Consider the following 24,114-nt stretch of genomic DNA (forward strand, 5'->3'; position numbering starts at 1 on the left):
ATATATATATATATATATATACACACATATATATTGATTACAAAAAATACGATTCTAAGTCTTGAGTGCAACAGTAAGCACCCAAAATCATTGCCATATTCCTACTGGGGCAAATGGCATTCTAAGCAAGCTAAGTTATTATATATGACAGATGAACTTTCAGAGGATGTTTGTTTTAGCTTGATGAAGCAGAACAATATTTTTGTCTTTATGTGAGTTTACCAGCAAATTGAATCAGTGCAAAATACCATACAATTACTGCATTTATTGAGACCTCTGGCCTTACAGATTTTTGGGTTTGGTCTTGTTGGTTGTTTTTTTGTTTGTTTGTTCTTGTTGTTTTTGTTTGTATTTTTGTTTGTTTTATTTTGTTTCATTTTGGTTTTGTGGTTTTTGGTGTGTTTTTTTTGTGTTCTGGTGTTTGTTTTTTTTTTTTTTTTGTTTTGAGATTTTTTTGTTTGTTCATTTAGTCAGTATTACTATTATAAATTAGTAATAAGTGATAAACCTAATAATCCACACTGGATTGTGTTGAACACTTCTAAGGAAGAAGGAATTCTGTGTTTACTGGGCATGATTATACTTAGGCAGTCAAGGTTATGAACTTGACAGAAATCCCTTGAAAGACAACCTCAGAGAAGAAAGGCATCACTACCGAGCAAAAAAAAACAAACAAAAGTCACCTTGATTTGTAAGCCTTAGGGTAACTATGTTGCCCTGGTGCCTTGCTTTTTCCTCCTGTGACTGAGCTGTTGGGACTCTAATGAGATGATGATGTTTAAATAGAGGAAAAGATTGGTTTTGCCCAAAGACAAATTGATATAGAAAAAAAATCTTACCTAGGTGCTTGGAAAAAAAGGCTACCTGTGGTCTGCCTCCTGAACTTTTACTATAACCTTAAACCCACTCATTATATTGTGTGAATTTTCTTGTCACGCTTTGGACTACACATTATATGGGCCCTTGGAAAGAAGTGTGCACTTCTTCTGGAGTAGCTGAAAGATCCCTGGGTCTCAGAGAAACTTTTTCAGTGCATCAAAGTGGCCTTTGTCCCCCTGGCCCAATACCCATGGTCACTGGCCACAGGCCTGGCTGAGGTGCCCTTGATAGCACTTCTCCAGTCATTCTCCTGTGTGCATCACTCTGAGTAGGGAAGGAGCTAGGATGGTGAACAACTTGTGCCTGTCTAATGACAGGGAAACACCATGGCCAGGTGAGGTGTCCCAGCAGCAGTTTATCCTTGTCTGACTTACAGGGATGTGCCTGTAGGGCCATGGAGAGGTGCCTTGGCAAGCTCCTGAAGTGGAAATTCAGGCACCTGTAGTACTGCAGCTGCTGAAGCAGAGGCCTCCATAGGGGTTAGCTCTGTTTCAGGTCTCATGAGGACTCTGATGGATATTGGAGGCTCTTCAGTTTGGTTGGGGAGAAATGGTTTTTAAAACCCCAGCTGTATCCAGAACTAGCATTTAAAGAACCACCTCCAACAAGTTCCTCTATCCTCCCCTGCTGTCCTAGGATGTGTGTTACTGGTACTCAGGTCAGCATGTGGGTTTTTCTACTGCCAACATCCACATTTTGATCACCTCCCTTGTTTGAGCTCTGACATGAAATCCCTGTCCTACAGACAATGGGATTCTCAGTCCCTGGTGGGATCCCTGCCTCCCCACTTAACTCCTTGGTTCTGTTCCTGATTCCTGCTCTATCTCCACACTCAGGTGGGATAGATTTTAGTCTTTTCCAATAGTCTGCATTATCCTGCTCTCTGTGGTAAGGAGAGAAGGGAGGTTTGGCTCATCTTTTTCCTCAATATATACAAAATAAACCATTTGAGATACTGAGAAAAAAAAAATCTGCATTGGCACAAGGGTCAAATTGAGAAGGTAGACCAGAAAATATTACATACAGAAAAAGATACAAGATTCCTCACAGATCTGTAAATATCTTGCCAATGTTTCCGCTGTCATTCCATAAGGTGGTTCTGCCTCATTGTCTTTTATTTTTGCTTCCACGTGTCTCTGCTTCATCCACAGTTCTTTATGTGTACTGTATTTTAGTTTGCCTTACAAAATCCCTTAACAAATACACATATCATAGAAAATTGGCAAGTGCACAGGTATCATTTTAAATCTCTTGTATGATTATAATATTCCCTTCCCACTAAGGACAGTTTAGCTATATCATTGGAATTAATGTGAAGACAAAACTCTTCCATGTGCGACCTGGAAACTCTACACCAAGAAAAATGAGTTGGGATGAACTTGAGAATGTAGGTATGATTAGTTGCAGTTAGGATCATCTCCAGGGGAAGAATACAAGTGAATCTTCTCAAGAATGTACCAAATGAAGCAAGATTTGTGACCATGTGCTATCAATACTGAAGAATATTTAGCAGGGGCTGGAATTAAGTGTTGGATGGGGCTCAAAAGTATTTCTTTCAGCACTCATCACTTTACATGAGGACTGTTCTGCACATTGGGATGGGTTTACCTCCTCTGGAAGCTGTTAAGGAAAAGATTCATTCTCTAGCCAGTTGGCAATAAGATCACAGACACCTTGGGTACAGGAGTTTTGAGGCAACGTGCTGCAGCACATTCAGGGCAATATTCTGTGTATTCATGTTTCATGTGGGTAAGGTGAGCAGACGAGTGCCAGGGACTTTCTGTAAGCATTAATGCCCTGAAGTCACAGAGGTGTGTGACACGTTCTAATGTCAGGGTTTTTCAGAAGGCAGTGTATCAGAGAGCTCTGTTGACTGGCAGCAGCAGCAGCCCCAGCCCCTCTGGGGAAGCAGGGGAAAGGCAGCTGCAGGGAACAGAAGCAATATCTTAGCTGTTTATCAGAATACCAGACATGTACTTTCTGGTGGATTTGAGCTTCCTGGTTTGGGCTTGGTTTGGTCTTTTCTTGCCTGAGTCCTTTTGAGAAACATTTTCCTTATGACTCAAAAATTATCTTGATTATCTTGAATGTGCCAGAAAAGCACCTGGACTGTTACCTTGTTGCATTGGAAGCGACAAAAGGAAAACTGAGGAAAGAAAAGGATTTAGTTATAAAGTATAATTTGCTTAATTTTTTGTAGGTAATGTCAACTCTTTTTAGATTTTAGGCAGTAAAGTCAAATTAATTTCCTTTGCCTTTGAAGATTTTAAGATTGTGTCCTTAAACCTTGGCTGTGCTTCACAGAAGTTTGCTCTTTCATTTTAATTGAACTATTAGATTAGAAAAATCTCATTTAGATAAAGTGTGTTTCAGTTTACCATTACCCCTTGTCCTACTGCAGAATGCCCCACTAAAAGATTTATTCCCATCTTTCCTACAGGCCTGCTTTAAGTATTGAAAAGTCACAATAAAGTGTCCCTGGGACCTTCTCTTTTCCAGGCTGAACAAATTTTACATACCTTTTCAATTCCCAGAGCAGGATGTTGTGGGTGACTGTATAAAAGGCCTACAGAAGTCCAGATAAATGACATCTGTAGCCCTTCCCTTGACCACTGATGTAGTGACTCTACCACAGAAGGCCATGGGGTTGGTCAGGCAAGACGTGTCCTTGCTGAAGCCATGCTGGCTGTCCCAAATCCCCTCCCGGTCCTCCATGTGCCTTAGCACAGCTCCTAGGAGGATCTGTTCCATCATCTTCACAAGCAGAGGTCAGGCTAACAGATCAGTACTTCCCAGGGTCCCTTTTCCTCCCGTTTAAAAAATGGGTGCAATGCCTCCCTTTTGCCAGTCACCAAGAACTTCACCTTATTGCCACAGCTTTTCAAATATGGGGAGTGATTTGACAACTACATCAGATTCTCTCAAGACTCTGGGATGCATCTAATCATCACAGACTTGAGTTTACTGAGTTCTTATAGTTCTGTAATGTTCTACTTCTACCAGCAGAAGGAAAGTAAAAGACTTTATAATTAAGTACAAAAATGGAGGGAGGTATTTGCTTTATTGTAAAATACAGTGCTCTGGCATGTACCTACTCCTGCACATCTGGACTGCAGTCTGTGATGTAGCAATGTATTTCCTAACATACATAAGCCATTTTTTCCTAATGTAGGTAGTTAAGCATGTTTACTCGGTTCTACTGGCACTCAGGAGCTGGAATGGTGGTGCTCACATATAATGGCCTTTGCAAGATAACAGCTGTGAGCATTCTTCTCCACAACTTTTACTGTCAAGAGTGGTCTTCAGGAATCCCATGCCACTGAGACCTGGAATAAAGTCCAAATCAATAAAAACTTAGTGGTGAAGAACTAGGCTACAGAGCACTTAGGCAAACTGGACACAGACAAGTCCATGAGCTCACATAGGAAACACTCACAAGTGTTTAGCCTAGCTGTGGAAGCTGGGTGGTTGCATTCTTAATTATCTTTAAAAGGTCATGGCGAGGGGTGGAGGTTCCTAATCATGTCAGAAAAAAGATGCCACTCCTATCTCTAGGACAAGCAGGAGAATACAGAAGTTGCAGGCTGTCCAGCCTTGCCTCGAAGCCTGAAGAAAATCCTCTTGAAGACATTTCCAGACAAAAAGGACAGGAAGATATGTGGTGGTAGACAGCATGGATTTCTGAATGGGAAATCATTCCTTGGAATGCTAATAGCCTTTTATGACAACTTGAAAGGCTTCATGAATCAGGGCAGAGCAGTGTATATCTCAACTTTAGCAAGGTTTTTGGCACTCTCTCACAACATGGAACAGACTGTTGGAACAGACCAACTAAATGGGCATGGAGAACTGACTGAATTCCACTGCTCAAATGGTTGTGATCAGCAGCACAAAGTCCAGCTGGTGGCCAGTCACTACTGCTGTACTACAGGCACGGTACCAGGCCAGTACTGTTTAACATCTTCATTAATTACCTGGATGATGGGACATGGTGCACCCTCAACTAATTTGCAGGAGATAGAAGACTGGGAGGAATGGTTGATGACCTAGAGAATTTCCTGATATTCAGAGGCATCAGGAAAAGCTGCAGAAATGGGCCAACAGGACCTCACTGTCCTCAGGAAAGGGAGTGCAGTCCTTCACCTTGGAAGGAACAATCTGGGAGATGTCCAGCTGGGATGCAGATTTGCAGAAAAGGCCAAGGGGCTCCTGGTGGACACAAAGTTGAACGCGAGCCAGCAATGTGCCCCTGCAGCAAAAGCAGCCAATGGACTCTTGGGCTGCATTGGGCAGAGCATAGCCAGCAGGTTAAGGGAGAGGATCCTTTGCTCTGCTCAGAGCTGGTGAGACACACCTGGAATGCTGAGTCCAGCTCTGGGGTCCCCAGTATGAGAGAGACATGGACTTATTTCTATGGGTCCAGCAAAATGTTATGAAGGTAGTTGAGAGACTGGAGGATCTGTCAGACAAGAAGAGGCTGAGGTTGCTGAGGCCACAGCCTGGAGAAAATGCTTCTGGGGAATCTCAACCATGTGCATGAGTAACTGAGGTAAAGATGTAAAAAAGTAAAGTAAAAGTAAAGATTTACGTAAGTAAAGACGAGGTAGCCAGATTCTTCTACAGTGATCCTAGCTCTTGTCCTGCAGGACAAGAGACAGTGGACACAAGATGAAGCACATGAAATTCCACTTAAACATAGGAGAAGCATTTCACTGTGAGGGTGACTGCACACTGGCAGAGGTTGCCTAGAGAAGCTGTGGAGTGTCCATCTCTGGATATATTCAAAGTCTGATGTGGCACAGTCCTGAGCAACCTTCTCTAACTGATCCTGCTCTGGCACAAGATGCACTATAGGGACGGGGTGATCTCCAGATGTTCCTTCCAGCTTCAATGATACAGTGATTCAGTATGTCTGGATGTAGAGAAACACCTTGTTCAGGGTGCCTAACTAGTAGATATGCCACCAATTCAAAGGAACAAAAATGATAATATGGAGGGAAAGTAGCAGACTATTTGGCTTGTTCTTGACTTGGTATTGGAAATGAAAATGTATTTGCAAGATAAAAAGGAAGTGTTTTTTAAAAAATTCTTGTAAAAAACTGAGTTGAACAAATACTTCATTGGAATCTAACAGCTTCAAAACATATTACTGTTGTAAAACCCATTGTTAACTTCCTGAGTGCTAGACAATTGTTTTCACTGGACTCATTAGTTTATTCTACCATTTTTCAAAATAGAAAGTAATAATGTTTCCATCCTTTGTAAATAAATTTCAGATCTGAATTATAAACCAAATGGGGATATTTATATTCTCTGCACTGACATATTTTTATTTATAAGGAATATGATGTGATTAAGAATATTAACGGCAAAAGATAGAAGAAAGTACTTAATACTCGATGCTTGCACCAACTTCTGTGTCACTGAAATTCAGACCTTTAGCATTAATCATTTTGATTCTGTTGAGAACCCGTTTATTTCATCACACCTAAAAAATCAAGGAGGCTAATAGGCAACTAATTAAATTTTAAGTCCCCATTCATTCTTCCACACAGCAGTGACTGCTGAATAACAGCAAAGGTGGTAGGAAGGAAGAGAATACGAATAGCTGTTTAATGAAAGCTATCTGTCCAAGCCAGAACAGATGTCGCTAAAGTCATGGCAAGCCAGACATTTCCGGCTCAGGTGCACGAAGAGATGCTTATGGACTGAAGTCAATGTGAAAAGTTTCCAATGCTGGGAATTTCAGTGGCAAACCTTTGCCTACAGAGTGGAATAAATGTGGAGAGAGAACCTTTTAACTTTAGTTCTGGAGGAAGGGACAGAGGTGTGGTTGCAGTGCTAAAGTATATTCTGTGCTGGTACTCTGAATGAGAAAAAAGCCCTCACTCAACTCCCTTGTGAATCTCTAAATGCAAGGATGTAGTTCTATGAGTTTATGTAACAAACTTCCAATGAAACTAGGTTAAATAAATCAGTGTTGATAATGTTTTTCTTTTGATCAAAATTTACGAGCTGCTTGGGAAAACTCACTTTCTACTTGTTTTCAGCCACATCTGTACCAGATTGTACGGAGGCTGAGGGAATCTGTACTTTTGTTTCAATGTATATTGCAACATTTTTATTGCATTCCACAGGTCCTCCAGTAAACGTTACTTGCAATATTTTTATCAACAGTTTTGGATCAGTCACAGAAACCACAATGGTAAGTGCTATGATGCCACTGGCAAGAGAACAACAATACTTAATATATGTCATGAACACAACCTGTCAATTTTTCTATTTATTGTTCAACTTGCAGGTCCTCCTGTAAATGTTACCTGCAACATATTTATCAACAGCTTTGGTTCAATAGCAGAAACTACAATGGTGAGTGGGACTGATCATTGAAGCCATCTTGTGAAGGAGTGGGATGTAATGTAGAGTAGAGATGCTCAGGATGTGGGGACATTTACTAAGTTATGAAGCTACTAAAAACCTACTAAAACATGAATAAAAATAAAATAAAATAAAATAAAATAAAATAAAATAAAATAAAATAAAATAAAGTAACAGCATAAATATAATATGTGCATATAATATATTTTATATATTATATTATATATATAATTAAATTACCTAACAAGTCTAAACACACCTACGTAGGGACTGAACCACAGTCTGTAGTGACTGTGATGGCAGCAAATCTAGGTGTGTGCAAACCTGCTTTTTCAGGTTTTGTTAGCTCTGAAGAGGCAGAGGAACAGCTGGAGCTTGGCTGTGGGTTTCCCTGCCAAGTGCACCATATTTGAGTGTGTTTTATACCACATGCTGAATTACCTGCTGATGCAGAAAATGGTCTTGCTTAACTGAGATAGATCTCTGTGAATTGCAGCCACATCAGTGACAGAAGTAAGTGCAAAACTTTTGTCAAATGACTAGAACATGTGGGTATAAGACTTAGGTATTTTGGGGTTAAATTAGTGCTAGGAAATGATGGGATTCCACCCGATTGAAATTTGTATTTTGTCTGAATGCAAAGAACACAGTCAAAAAAAGAGTAAGATTTTAATTTTAAAAATTGTAAAATATAGGATAAAAAAATCAAACAAAAAATGAAAATTAAAATTTTCATCTAACTTTTTTTTTTAGTTTAGAAGTCTACCAGTCTCTTTTTCCAATAGTTGCTAAGAATAATAATTTAAAAATTCTGATTCCATTTAAAAATATGCTGAGTTTTTTAATCTTTTCCAAAAGTGAGTAAAAAAGATCTGTTTTTTATTCAAGCCTACATACACGTGGGTTAATCCACAGAGATATTTTTGAAAGATTTATCATAATAATGTGATAAACCCATAATAATTATTAGGTGCTCATATCTATGGCACTTTTGAAGAAATTGCAATATAGCTTCACAGCTCTGTTTTCCAGAGATTCCTACACAGCATCCAGGTCTTTCTAGATTTGCTGAAGCCAGAGGCAATAAAGGTGCTTGGCTTCCTGTAGGACTGAGAACTTGGTAATTAATAATGAACTCTCTACCCACTTAAAGTAAACAAAAAAAGTAGCTTGTTTTATAAAATGGAATAGATGCTGCCTTGCAGGCATTGCATTATGAAGAGAACATCTTTAGCCTGACTTATGTATTTTGTTTAATATTAATTTAGATTCAATTCATGCTGTCATTTTAGTAAGTGGTGATTAAAGAATGTAGGAACACAGATCTTCTGCTCCTAAAGAATTTTATTTTAAAAACCAACCCTGTTATTTAATGTTTTCTAGAGATAAAAGGCAAGTTATTGATAGGCGAGGTTGCTTTTTTTAGCAGTGTGGGAAAGACTTTGCTATTAATGACAAGCTATAACATACAGAGCTAGAAAACAAACAGATAAGTTAATGCTTTAGACCACGTATCTGTAATATTAAAAAAATATAAAACTAAAATCAATTTAAAAATTACAGAGCTTATCTGGATGTAACATAATTATCAACAGACTTTATTTTCATTATTTTTGGAAAACATTAATTGTTTCCCTGTGCTTTAAGCATTCTGAGAGAATAGCTGTGAATGTAGCATTTTTACCCAGCCATGTCTGTTGATCCCAGTGTGTAGAGACATCAGCATAGCATTAAGTAGCAAAAATCCTGCACGTCACTAGCTTTACAAGATGGCATTCAATGAAAATATTTGCACGACCTAATGCTGATTGCATTGATTAGACTCCTTCATTGCTTTGATTAAATCCCCTCATTGCATTTTACCTTCTATCAAATATGTTAATGTGTACATATCCAATGTTCATTAACACATTTTGCTGAAAACAGCCAAACATTCAAGTAGATGAAAACTGAGGCTATTGGCTTTCTTATTTTGCTTTGTTCATTATATCTGCTAAAAGTGTGAAAAGATTTCTCTAAGATGCTGTTCAATTATTTGATATTGATTTTCTTAATGTTACTTCTTCAATGACAATTGTGACTAGTTTTAGGAGTCTGCTCTGAGAGGCAGACATCAATTACTGTTCTAACTACTTCGCCTTTCTGAAACAGATATAATCATGTGGTAAAATTGTTGGCGTCCCTTGTGATAAATAACAAGTTTATTTGATTCCTAGGAATTGTTTTTCCCTATAAAGTGTTCTTGATGGTTTTAACAGAAAACTAAATGATTCATTTAAAATCCTGGACTGCAAATTCAATAGAGACAGTTCTGTCTCAGAGGAGAGGAATGCTTAGTGAAACATTGTGCAGACACTGAAGGCACATTATCAGAATATAACTTGGACCATCTACAGAAGTTCATTGCAAACCTGGAAAATGAAAACTTGCTCAGAGAAGCTTTCAGTAGGAGAAATTAACACAGCACACATGATTACAGTCCCACACCTACTAAATGGAGTAAACCAGCTTCTCAGTGACGTTCTGAGGAGTAGTTTCTGTTCTTTGATTAGGACACACAGTACTATTCCTCCCTATGTGAAAGGGCAGCACAAATCCAGTGTCCAGCACACTCTTCTAAAAGCTAAAACCTTACATTAAGAAATAAAACAAGATTTTATGCTGATTCAGATGGATGAATTCCATAGAATCTTCATGAGTTTTATTCCCAAAGATCTAGAGAAACAAAATGCAGATGTAACTGTCTTTCTGCTCTGTAATGCACATATGGGACAGTATCCCAATAGATTAGTTTTCCTGCAAAAGAAATGTTTTTCTTCCCTATTAAATGACATATATATTATACCAAAATGAAAATAGTACAAAAAAAAAAAAAAGGCCAGAGTTGAGATGACATAGGCGAAAATTTTCTTTGATTTATTTGTCTTTAAGCCCTAACTTGCAAAGAAAGAGAAAAAAATGTTTCTGAATAAAGCAGTTATGAGAGTAAACTCTGTATCTATTTTTGGAAGTATTTACACATGCAGTATTCAGCAGAAAATTCTCTGTACAGCATGACTGCAGTTGAGTATCACAGATGAGTAATCTATATCAGCCTGGGCAGCATCCCAAAGAATTCAGATGTTCAGTGTTCCTAATGACCAGGATATTTTAGCTATCAGCTGTAGGAGAAGTTAAGAGTGGTTTGTACATTGACAAGCTAATTGTTAATTACAGAAATGACTGACTGTGAGGACATTATTATTGTTGTTATGCCCTATAATCAATGACTGACACTATGCAGCAGGTTCTCTGTCAGGGATTCAAACTCTAGTTGTGTTTTGAGTACTGATGTTAGCAGAAAAAAAATGCCATTTCTTAATTTTAAAAGCTTTGCTGTGGCTGGCTGTGTGATACTATCTCCCATTTAGAGAAAAAAACCCAACAACCCATAATCACAAATTAGTTTATTAGGTCCTGATTAATTCACACTTATACTTTTAACTAAACAAAAGACTCTTACTGAAGCCACTGGGGACACACTGCATGCTGATGCCCATAGGCAGCCAAGTGCTTTTCCTGTTGCATGGCCTCGGAGCAGGTCATCAAACAACTTCTTTTCAGTAAGCATTTATCTTTAGGACTTAACCCCTCCTATTCATGGAAGGCCAGCTAAGTCTGCTGCTTTGTTTCAGACTCCCAACTCAACTCCTGGGCAATCAGGGCTGTGGGGAGGGGAAACTGGGAGGAAAGCTCAGACCTAAGACAAGTGCTGGTTCAGAGAGAGAAAAGCAGCACTGAACAGGGCAGGGGCTCCCCTGCACTCCTCCTGCCACAGCAGGGCCTGGGACCAAAGGCATCCTGCACTTTGCTCTAGACAGTGAATATAGATTTAGATTTGGTGGAAAATTATATCTATCTACATTCCTCTAATACAAACTCAGTATGTCTGTGGATCAAGTCTCTAAATCTTCAGATAGAGCTACTAAATCTAATCAGATTAATATTCTTTCAGTATGTCTGTATTACTCTGACCTTATGGTTTGAGAACAGAGGAAAACTGTTTATCGGAGTTGCCTTGAGCTACTGCTGACACTGGTATTGCATCTGAGATTGAATCTTCAGGTCCACACTCCTTGTTCAGAGTGGTGATGCTGTCAGAAAGGATTTGCAGAGTAGATGTACTTGTGGTTGTGTAGGAATGCATTACTACAAGTCCACCCACTTCTGCCCTCAGGACCTTGCAAAATACACACTGTAGTCTGCCTCAACTCCATGTTGTTCTACCATTCTCAAGATAATTTTCCTTTGAAACATAGTACAGTGGTAACTCAGGAAAAGTAAATTCAAAATTCTGCACACGGTTCGGACTGACTGTGTAAACACACATCCCTCCAACTGCTTATACAGCAAGCATAGGAGGAAAAAGAATGCTGTTCTTGTGATGTGCATGTTATATTTACATTTTTACTTCTCATTAAAATACCTACACATATATATGCAAAGCCTATCAAACATAAAGGTTTTAATTCTGTTTCGCATCTAAGAACAAAGCTTGCAGAAGGAAAGTATTTCTAAATGTACTGGTGTGATGACTGGAAAATTTATGAAGGGACATATTGAAAAATATAGTGTAATCTTATAGGAACTATTTATGATTTTGGTATAATATATATTACCATATGCAATCTCTTCTACGAATAAAGATTTTTCAGACTGTTTTTTATTATCTAAATCACCAACCACTGAAGTTCATCAAAGCAGTTTTTTAGGTATTTCTGTATAATTTACTGGTCTGACTTATCTATGATTTCTGTGCCATGGGGGGAAAAAAATCCCTCTGTTTTCCACAGACTTCATTATATATCATATTACAATGAAGAATTAAAGGTGGTCTCACAACCAGTTGTAGCAATTTTATTCTATCAGCTCCTGCCTTCTTTTCTGCAGAATTAGAATCAGTGCATTCCTGGATTTATAGCTAAAGCTGTCCCATATAAACTCTGAGGCACAGATATGCTTAAAGATAAATATAAGCTTAAAGATACATTATAAACATAAGACACTCTTTGTTTCTAAGACCAAGAAATAAGGGACAGTATGATTATGGATGGTGTATCCTCACAAGATGTGATGACATTTTATAAGCTCAGTACTGCAAGTAGTTATCTGATATTTAAATGTCTGAAACAAGCTCATCATAAAAAGTACAATGACTTGTGAAAAACAGATACAGGCTTTTATAAGTGTCTTTAATAAATGCTATTTTGAGATCTCTCTCAGGTCTGTCTTGCTCTTATTAGTCAACATTCCTGTTTTGAATCACATCTACCTAAGAGCAAAATGAAAATTAAAAACAAAGAAAGAAAATTATTCACCTACTGAGATTGTAAAGCATCTTCCCATTGGATTCAAACTCTGTATCAGTTTGGATGTCAGAAATATTCTGTCAGGGCAGCAGCACACCTCACTACCACCCCACACAGCAACAGGGGCAAAAATTGGAGCTCGGAGGGGCTCACTCACAGAGTCTGCATATCGGGCAAGCTGCTTTCTGCAGCTCTGATCACAGTGAGAATATTTATCTACATTTCAAGGGTGATAAGTTCTTTTCTATGCAGTTCACCTACTGGACTAAAACCCAGTCAAGCTCATACATTTTCCTAGTCAAAAGAACAGTGTTGCCATTTTTAATGTACCACCGCTACCATAAAGCAAATCCTAAATGTTATGGCTTTGTTCCGTCTGCAGGATTTTTTGATAAAGCATTCCTTCAGAGAATATAATCAATATTATTAAATATTTTTCTTTTAGAGGAAGAGTACATGGTATTTATAAGAGAGTGTTCACAGACAAATTAAAAGTATTCATTTCAGAGAGATTAAGTTCTTATTTGCTGACTTGGGAAACCTGGGATAAGGAGAGTAAGCATTTGCTTCTTTCCATTCCCTGCAGAGAGTTTAGAACCTGAAAGCTCTTTTCACTCTCCCCTTTAATAACCAGTTCTTGACAGGTGTTAATGTTGATTCTAAATGAACCTCTATGTAATTGCTGCCTTTCCCAGTTATGATTAGCAGGCCACCAAGCAGAAGAATACAATCAGGGAGGAGTAAATGAAGGCACATACACAGAAACATACAGTAAATAGGAAAAGGAAACAAGTAGTAAATAAGAAGTAGTGATTTAATTTCTTCCATACAATTTTGGCTTCAGTGGAATTAAAACTATTAAAACTATTAAAATCTATTCATGAGTACATTAGACATAAATGACTTCCATACTGGAATTGAATCTTATTTAAATTGGTAATTTTAAAGAATCTTTGATGAAATTTTATATATTTAATTGCAATGCTTTTTGAATTCCCAATTGTCTCTCAGGCAATCCACAAAGTTTGAGAGTAGCATTTAATTGTGAAGATTGCAGTTAATACTTTTCCTTGTAACTGAAGGAATTTTGATTTGGAAAATGTACTGGTCGTGTTTGTTTGGTTCAATGCAGCATTTTGACAACTTTATTTTCGAATGAGAACTCTGATGTTCAAAGGATAACACAAGTGTTTGCTGTCATGCTGGTACTGCAGTAAGTCTAAGAACATAAAGCAAGCTAAAGTGGGATTCCAGTTTTGGTGGCTCAGTAACCTTTTTACATGACATTTCTATAGGACTACAGAGTGAACATTTTTTTGAGACAGCAGTGGAATGACTCACGTCTGGCTTACAGCGAATATCCTGATGATTCCCTGGATTTGGATCCCTCTATGTTGGATTCTATTTGGAAGCCAGATTTATTCTTTGCCAATGAGAAGGGAGCAAATTTCCATGATGTCACAACAGACAACAAGTTGCTGAGGATTTCTAAAACTGGAAAGGTGTTGTACAGTATCAGGTAAACCAGTTAATTTTCTTCTTTTTCTCTTCATTCTTTTCTTTCCCTCCCTGTTTTTCTGGATGCAATGTAGATTTTTTTTTTTTTTTATTGTCCCATGTGTGCAACCAAAATGAGACTTGGTAATAGCAGGGTAGAAGGAAAATTTGCCTATGTTTCTTTGTTAACATTTTACATTTTGTAAAATAGTCTCTAAGTGGCACAGCGGTACTTCTTGGTCTTGTTGAAAACTTGAGGCTGTCTAGAACTTTAATGGTACGCCTCAGTAATTCCCATTAACGTTAGCACAAATCACTCCTCTTGCAAAGAGTAAATCATTTCTTCATTAGTCTATGGGTTGCAGTTTAAAAGTAAAGGGGAATATTAATTTAAATGACTGCTCAACACTTAAAGTAAAAACATGCTTGAAATGCAATAAATTTGACAAGCAAGTCACTGGCTAATTGGATGTATCTAGTCACATTTTAAAAAACCACCTGGAACTATGGAAAGCATTTGTTTTTAATACTAGTGCACTGAAGCGTGTCATGTGACTAGATATAGCTGAATGAATAAACACTGACAAAATATTATTTGATATGACCTGATGCAATGGGACATAAGCAGAAAACCAAAATTGCATTCCAGAGGCATAAATAGTAGCAAACAACCTGCAGTATTCATCTGACATTCAGATTACTGTGAGCCATTAATTACTTAATAGGGATAGCCAAAGATGCAAAACACTCTATTATTGCTCTCAGAATTGTTTAAAATGAAGTAATTCCTGGAGTTTGTTTTCTTCCTGGGAATGCTTCTTGGCTTTTGCCTTTCTTGCATTGTGGAAAGTAAACACGATAGTATTTGTTTAACAGATTGTTTAGTGAATTTGTTCATCTGTAAAGCAGATTAGTTTAGAAGGCAGTTATTTCTGATGGGGTATTGTGGTTTTGACTACATTTTCATTAAGGAATTACTATTGATCCAGGCTCGGGACAGCTGTCTTCTTTAGGATGTTAAATAAAAATAAATATTAGCATGGAACTTCATCCACTTACATAATTCTTGTGGAAATTCCATGATAAGAGCCCACTAATATTTGGAGAGATGAAGTGGGGTTACTGAGCAGGGTTTCAAATTGCTTTACCTGAAGAGTTTGAGAAAAATAATAGGATACAAGGATGGTACCAGCAGCAGTAGAGTGATAAATATGCTGTCATTTACAAATATTTCCTGTTCCTCCCTGAGAAAGAAATGAACGCATCTGTTTGTTTCAATGACATCAGACACCATTTTATAGGAGGAGACAGTGCAGTTGGGTACTGTTCTGAATGCAGATGGATAGTTTTCCTGACATTTGCTCATACAGCAAAAGTGATATTTTGAGCTGCTGTATCACGTTGGTGAAATTCCCACACCTAAATGCAAATTAATTTGAAGCAGAGTAAGCAGTATTCCAAGAGAGCAATAAGCAAAGCTCATCACTTCTCATCTCTATGGCACAACAGTTACAGAGTAACCTGGCACATCTTACATGGCAAATAATTTTACACACACTTTACAGTGAAGAAAACTTTCTGGAGTATGGGAACTTGAAATCAGGAGCAATTAGAAATGCTTCTCTTTACTCTCTAGATACTGGGCTAGATACTTCTATGTCAGTTGCTTGTAGTTGTGCTATGCAGAAACAAGCAAGAGTATTTTAGTGATTGATTTCAGTACATTGTGAATGTTCACTACTGCACCAATAGCACCTTGCCTGTCGTTGTGATATTTAACATTTAGCATTTGGTGTGCTTTAACTGTTTAAAGCACTTCACAAATCCCTCTGGGATGTAGCAGGTTGGCTGTTTTGTTGTATTTCAAAATTTAACAAAATCAAGATCAAATTAATCTTGCATAAATACAAACCATTCTTTGCATAAATTGAGTTTAGAAGTGCTCCTGGTAATTAACGAAGCAAGGTGCGTGCTTTATACAGCAGTGGTATCCCTCTTCACTATATACTGCAAAATATGAATGTACACCATGCAGGAGGCTGAACTGGCTCTTAAATGGTCTCAGAAGCCAAAGCTGCCCTTTCTGCATGGAACTTGGAAAGTCACCTGGGACAACAGTTCATGGTCCATATTTTGCTAAAATGAGACATTTGCTCTAGGATATGGGTGCTCAGAAACATCATGAAAGGGTGAGTGAGGGTCTGGGCCATGCATCGTTCCACTGCAGTGCCTGGCTAAGGGAATTATCTCACCTTGTGGCAAGCATGAGGCTCTTTGTCCTTCTCTTGAATAGCTGGTCAAAGAAACAAGCCTAACACAGCACAGAATAGGCATAATGTAGATTTCCATCAGGGTTTGCCTTATAATAATCATGATGATCATGCTTGCAGATTCCTACAACTATATTCAATTCCCTGGGAGTTGTTAAAGAAAATAAAAAGTTGTTGATGGTTGATGTATCTGCCTCTGAATCATAACTTTAGGAATACAACCCCATTTTTATATGTTTGCTGCATGCTCAGGTGATTACCTTGATGCCTTTTTTGATCTCAGATAGCATGCTGTATACAGACTCAGGCTCTATAAGTAGGTAACTGGTCTGGACCCCTGGGTGCTGCAGGGAGAACTAGAGCCTTGTGGAGGGAACCCAGAACTACTTAGTACTGCAAATACATGCTATTGCCACTGGAGAAGTAGAAGCAGCTCGTAGAGGCACATGTATTTTGAGAACTCTGCAATTACAGCAAAGTTATATTCAGCAAGCAACTTCACTTTAGTCAAGATCAGTCTCAGTTCCACTCATATGTAACAACTGAAAAACTGTTAATAGCTGTAACTTTTATTTTAACGCACTCTGTAGAGAGCAGTCAACAAGAAATATTTGTAATAGCAGTGCTGAATAAATTAGTTTGTGCTTATATTTTATGCTGAAAAAACAATAAGAGTTCAATAATAACCTACACAGTGTCACCCCCTAGATACTTGTGACTCATCTGCTCCCAATCCTTGACTGACTTCTGCATAGACTGGATTTTGGAGGAGGTTCTGCACTTGGAAAGCCTTGCAGCACTGTGTCATGGTACCAAGAATGATGTTGCAGGCACTCACATTCTGTATGACACCTGCATTTTGCATTGCACACCCCACTGCACGAGCTTTATGTTCCAGGAACAAGGATCGTGTCTTCTCTGGGCCCCTGAGGACACCTGGGACACCAGGAAAATGCCTGATAAATAAAATAAACTCACAGAAGCCATTGTATTCTCTCCCAGCCATCCATTTGCGCTACCTGATTCCCACAGACTCATTTCAGGATGCCAGCCAGCTCAGAATATTAGCATCTGCTTAGAAGCTTATTTTAGCAAAGTGATAGAAAATGGTTTTATTTAAGGTTTGTGGGGTTTTTATGCATTAAATTACCTCCTTCTCTTTCTATTATTTTCAGTGCATCTCAGCCATATGAGATTGATACAGAAGGTGATATAATTCAACCATAATATTGATGCACAGCATTGAATCTAGCATATATTGGTCAGGAAAGCAAAGCATTGTAAATAATTTTTTATAAAATTATACATTTTATATACAGATATATATAATTTTTTTTTTTGCTGCTCCAGAAAACACTCTCAGTTGAGCTTTGCTCTGAATTGTAGTGCCAGTGTATTTAACCAGAAATAGTTACAAAGCAGATTACGACATATTTTTTTAAATATGAGAAGATTTTAGAATATGTTGCATAATTTGACAAGAGAGACACTTGGAATTCTAGGGAGGAGATCTGTGCAAATTCACAAATTACATTTCTTCCCCTATTTTTGCTATTCCTGTTCAAAGAGCAATTAATTACCTAGGAAGAATTTCCTCAAGTCTTTCAAAACATCTGTTTTTCTGTCTTTGTCTTCCCAGTGCCAGAACTGTTAGTTATGTAGACAATTAGTTCCTTGTGGTTTCAACTATTGACCTAGTTTTAATTGTAAATGTTACTATGGCTGAGGGCAGAGTGTCTGCTAGAAAGCCCTTCTGTGCTGTAGGGCACTAGAAAACAGAGAAGGCTCAAGCTGTTGGATTGCTCTGTTTGTGTAGCTGTTCTGGGAATGGTTTTCAGCCCTCCATTCCAAAATAAGTAGCTACAGGGGGAGCTGGTACATCCCAAAGCCCTCACCTGCTTATGCAAGCCTAGAGGAGTATCTGTGAGAACAGTTCATCTATTTGCAACGCTGCCTCCCACACCAGCAGCCTTACTTGGGAGTTCCAAAATCAACTCTTCCAAGTGTGGCCCTAGCAATGAGGGACAGCACTGAGCCAACTCCCTCCTGCACCCCCATGACCTCACACACCACTCGGTGTTAGATCAGGAGTTATGACTGCCATGTCCATCACATAGATCATCTGAGGTAATACACAGCACTTTCATAATCCAGCTTTTCTGAGAGAAACTTCTGTGTTTTGTAGTCTCCTCTGTACTCCTACTGTACTCTTTGCCTTATGGGAAAAGATAAGCAGATTAAGGAAATACATAGGAAATACCATACACTGCTGGTCCTTCTGCAACAGACTGCTCATGGCAAAAAGTTAACTATCCTGCTGAAATATATTGCTTTTAAATAAGATACAGTCTTGGATTTTTTTGCATGGCTACTATGCAATATGTTGCCATGTTACAGTGAAGTGACGTGTAAGTTTTCTAAAACAATTTTGGGATACAGACTTTATCAGCTAAATGATATTGATTATCTATTTATACCCATTATGTGTAAATCATCCATGACCCAGCACAGTCTTTCCTAGCAGAGAGGCAGAAAATCTTGTTCTACATCCCTGTGTGCATTCTGTGCTTTAATTTGATGACTTCAATTTTATTTTACAATGCAGTGTTGGGATTTAAGAGGATTTGGACTTTACCAGCAAAATTGTCTTTCCATGTGACAGATTGACAGAGGTGGGATCATGAAGACGTTTATCATGATTGACATGTCTGTTTGCTTGTTAAACTCCCACCTCACACAAACATATCTATTACCTCAGGTCCTATCAGAATAACACTGGTATTGACAAGGTGGTGATTTTCTCTGGGAAGTGAATGTCAATATTCACAGGGACATTTTCACTGAAGATTATTTCATTCTAGCATTGGCAAAAGTGTACAGTACCCCATTCTTACTGCCCTGACTCCAAAGGCATACAATATCTTCATATACCTCAAAGTAAATTTTCTACATTTAAACCAAACCAAAACATTGAAGAATAGTTAATGGAAATGCTAACTGAAATAGAGAACATCTAAAACATTTTGGTGTTTGACAGCTAATATGTACTGTGGGCTGAGGCCTTGCAGAGCTACAATCACTAAACTTTATTATGCTGCACAATGGTACTGGGACACAGATACTTCCCAAATCGTGGCTGTATTCTATGTGAATCCGGTGAATTTGACAAATTTATCTTCCCATAAGCATGATTACAATAATAACAATGCTTTCAGAAGCTAAAAAATTGCAGCCTTTTGTGGGACTAGCAGCCGTTCTCATTATGGCTGAATCCAATGTCCTTGGATTATCATTAGCTCCCTGTTTTTCACCCTTCCTTTCTCTTTCCTTTTTGCCCTTACTCCTGCCTCTCCTTCCAGCCCCACTCCAGCCCCTTCCTTCTGGGGCCTTTTAAATAAATGAACTCAAATTCTTCTCATCCTTTGGGGTTGTTTCCAAATACTCTCTTAACCACATCAGCCATTCCCTTCTCTCTCATTCCCTCCCAATCTACAAATTCAGCCTGAGGATCTAGCCCCAGGTTCCCAATACCCTTACTTTCCTGTTGTATCTGAAGTACTTGTTTTGCATAACAAATAATAAAATCTACTAAATAAATAATAAAGCCTAATGTGGGTACTTTGTTATGCAACTAACATAGCTAGTGTGAAAATCCCATTGATTATACTGCTTAAGAAAAGAATAATTTACATTTTAATGACACAAAATTAGTTGCTTTTCACTTCATAAGGCATTTAAAGCAAAGCAGGGATATGGGCATTATATCTGAGCACATACTGCCTCACTTCTTCCTCTAAAGCCACGCACATCCCCAGATGAGGTACGAGAGCACTGGAGGTAAATGAGTGTGAGGGGAGCTGCTAAGACTGAAGGACAGTGCTGCCAGAACAAATGGCTCTGAAATGGTCATAAATAAGCTCACAGAGGAAGTTAAAGTTTACAGCCATATACACCATGAATTCCTGCAACAATATTCCAACAGAAATAGGGACACACACTCTCAATACCATGAAATGAACTTTGATCATTTTTTAAATGGGTTGAGAGGACGTGACTCTGGGTGATAGCAGATGATCAAATTTGATGGCATGAAATGTCACATCTACAGCCCTATATTCCTGTGTCTCAATTAAGAGGAAGACTTTGTTCTAAGTAAAAAAGCTGGAAATGCTGGAGAGCAATTTGTATACATGAAGTTGATCTTGGCCGGCAGGATCAAAAATACTGGCAGGTGGCTACTTCTGGATATCTGTGCCAACGGGATGGTTGCACAGCCAACACATGTCTGTGTACCACCCTCCTTATGGCTACTGGTAATGCCTGTCCTTGACTGCTGGTGATTAATCACTTCATTTAACCATTGAACTTGCACTGGAGCAGTTAAAGGTTAGGTGCAAAATGATGTAAGTGAAGGAACCCTTCCTAAATGGCACAAAAAAGCATATTTTCCTAGAACATGGTCCCAGGGATAGAGGTCTTTTGCCAACTGGACTGAAATATATGGCTTAGAACAGAGATGTCATTATGCCAGGAGGAAAGCAACACCATACCAAACATACTGCAGGAAAACTAAGATAGAAAATGACAGAGAAATAAACAAAGGTGAAATACTGTTCCTCACATAAAGCAAACAGGTTGCTTAAAGAATTTAACTGTTATGTACAATCACACTAGAATTTAATTTCATAGATTTGTTTGAGCAATAATTGGAAAATCATTTGCTGGCAGCTCATGTGCTGGCATTGTATATCTGCAGACAGTGATTGCATTACAATGAGAAGTGGGATGCCTGAAATGAGAAATCCAGCACCCTGCCTTGTGCCAGCTCCTGTGTTGTTAAGCAGTACATGAAGCAAAGCAAAGCACTGGAGGGAATGAGAACATGCTCAGAAACAGCAGTACGTGGAACTCCAGCCTATAACTCACATTTTGCCATAGCAGAGAGGGTTCCACGTCTTCTCTAAGCTCGACTTCAGCTCATTCCCACCTGGCAGAAATTAAGCTGCAGAAAATGACAAATATTAGAGAGGAATTCCAGGACTACTCAAAAATAAGGAAAAAAACCCCATTCAGTTTGACTGTTCCATTTAACAGGACAAAGCCTGTAAACTGTAAAAATTACCAGAACTGGCATTCAAAATGATGAGTCAGGTCCCCAAAAAAATATTGAGATGGACTACAAAATGGAAAGACATTTCAAAGAAGAATGCCACTGGGATTTTTTTATTTTTTGTCTTCTGCTAAGTGATCAGTATGTGCGCCCTTCTTTCAGTCACCCAAGAGAGGGGGCTGGGAGGAATATAAAGAGATTTTAGATTCTCCTCCCTGTTTCAGTGTCACTAGCCTGAATGGCATTTGCTCCTGTGTCATGCAATGCTGTCATGGTTGCTGTGCAACTTCATCTTCCCTGCCAGTTTAATAGGGAACTTTGCCTGCTTGTGCTTAGGTAATATTTTAATGTTATTTCAGCAGCTAGAAGGATCAGGAGTTTAACCTTTCAAAGAAAAAACGTACCACTAAAATATCTAACTTTATTGTCAGCTTGGAGCTTTAAGAAAAATACCAGAAACTGCAAATTACAATAGCATCTTTAGATTTAACAATGCTGGAAAAAAGAAATCCCACTTGTCTCACTAAATCTAACACTGAGGGGTTTGCACATGTTATTCATCTTTTGATAAAAATGGCACATAGCCAATGCTACCAATGATCATACATGTGCTATTTATGTTTTGGTCTTTGCAACATAAAATCCTAGATTGTGAAATCTCTTGTCCCAGCAGCTGAGGTGCAGATGGGCGTAGTGTGAAAGAATGAAGGTATAAGAATAGTAACAAAATGTTATTTTTAACATGATGCCTACTCATGGTGAGGCATTTGTTACTTTGCATGCTAGTGAGGAGATAATCATGGCTTTTTTTGCAGATGGAAGGGATTTGTACCCTTATCTACAGGACTTTTTAAATTCTCAACAGTATGTCTATACGTAACAGGACTGATCCTAGTTATTTATCATTACAAAAAACTGTGAGGAGGCTGTTGTTCTGTAGTCTACTCACAGCCAACCTTTCTTGCAGAATAATGAATGAAAAACATACTCCCCTGTCATGATATGCCACATATTATGATCCCCAGGGCCCTTCTTCTTGTGGAACCAGTGTCCTCCTCTGGGATGAGATGTTACTGAGGTCAAGGGAAGCTTTGGGTGTCTTGCAAGACATCAGGCTAAGGAGTGATAGCTGCTTGTAAAGGAGTGGGTTAGAATACAGTTCAGTGGTTGCTGCAGACAAAGCAGTATGTCAAATCTCAATTAAAATTACATATTCTCTTAAATTTATTTTTTAAAAATTCCTGGATTATGTAATGTGTAAACGCAATTCCCTAAGTGTTCAACGCGACACTAGAAGTTCATTACTTCAGATTTATGTTGCAGTGCTGTAGTACTCTGAAGTGTTTTTGTTGCATTGTGAGATTATCAGAGAAGTGGTGTGATGGGTCAGGAGCCCCGGCATTCAAAACCTTGAACTGAAAGAATTAGACTGGAAATCATCTTGAGAATAATCTATTTTCAAACATTTTCATTCTATTGATTTTTTTTAAGTTCAAGATCCTTACCCTGTAGTGATGGTGCTGCTTTGGGGGTTAGTTGTCAAAGGCAGACTCAAGACTCAGTACCCTGAAACCAGGTGGGAGTGGCATTTGACAGGATTTGGTAAACAGGATAAGGAGGGGAAAGGGTGTGAGGACAGACCAGGAGGCAAAGGAAAATGTCTGGGTTCTGTGTCATGTGGGTGTCCCTGAGAAAGTTGTAGGGTAGATGGGCAGGCACAGGAGGCAGGCATTTGGCAGATAGAGGCAGGCATAGGAGAATATGAGGAAAATGTCTCCAGGATGGAGAAAGAACAGGATAAAAGCAGGAGTGGTCAAAGGATGAGTAGAAAACACAGTACCTCAGCCCCAGTACTGAGCTCAGGACCTGGCTGCATTGCACAGAAATACCTCTGAGCCCCCTTGGCTGCAGATGTGTGTCACCCCTCCACTGCCTTTTCCTTAGAGGGTGATGGATGGATGCAACAGCAGTGCCTGTACTGAGTTCTGCTGCTGGCTCATCTGGGTCCGTGGCTGCTCACACCAGGAGAAAATACTGACATTGCAAAACATCTTCAGGTATGAAAGATAACCAGCATGTGGGTTTCTGATTAAGCAGTCAGCCTATTTATTTTTTCCCATGAGATGCCTTATTCTGACTTCAGTAACAAGAGGCTACAGCCTAGAGGACCTTGCCTTCCTGCCTGCAGAAATTGGGGGAATGTAGACCTCTGAGTGATGCTGTAAGTGGATCCCTGGGGTGACCAGAAATTAAATATTTTGAGCAGAGCTGGGAAGAGAGACAGGCCCACAGGCCAAGTCTTAGTGATATCTCAGCACTTCATAATGAAACCAGGGGATGAAAGAGGGGAGTTTGAAATGTTGAGTGAAGAAATCCCAGCAGTGCCTGCTGCACTGTGAAGGCATTTAAAGTGTCAGGAAGAGGGTCCAAAACAATACAAAGAATGCTGTCCTGGAGTACTTGGATTGTAGACCTGTCTGTGCTACAGTGCTGCTCAGTGACATTTTATTTAATTACTTATTGGTTTTTGTCACCGTGGCAGCCAATTGTTCATTCTTTGTTTTGTGGCTCTGATTCTGTTCAGTTCATACTCTTATTTGCCTTATTCCAGGGTTTGATTCTTCCTTGGCTG

At 38.8% G+C, this 24,114-nt stretch overlaps 1 protein-coding gene across 2 annotated transcripts in view; it reads left to right on the forward strand.

Moving 5' to 3' along the window:
• Positions 1 to 24,114, forward strand: part of GLRA2 (glycine receptor alpha 2) — a 123,154-nt gene that overhangs the window by 16,947 nt on the left and 82,093 nt on the right. The window contains exons 3-4 of one of the 2 annotated variants that reach the window (XM_062515121.1): positions 7,017 to 7,084; positions 13,901 to 14,124. In XM_062515121.1, coding sequence (XP_062371105.1) covers positions 7,017 to 7,084; positions 13,901 to 14,124 — 292 coding nt within the window. Of the gene's footprint in view, positions 1 to 7,016; positions 7,085 to 7,180; positions 7,249 to 13,900; positions 14,125 to 24,114 lie in introns of both variants that reach the window. The other variant, XM_062515122.1, reaches the window with a different exon arrangement.

Source organism: Cinclus cinclus, chromosome 2, assembly GCF_963662255.1.
Source record: "Cinclus cinclus chromosome 2, bCinCin1.1, whole genome shotgun sequence".
Taxonomy (NCBI): Eukaryota; Metazoa; Chordata; class Aves; order Passeriformes; family Cinclidae; genus Cinclus; species Cinclus cinclus.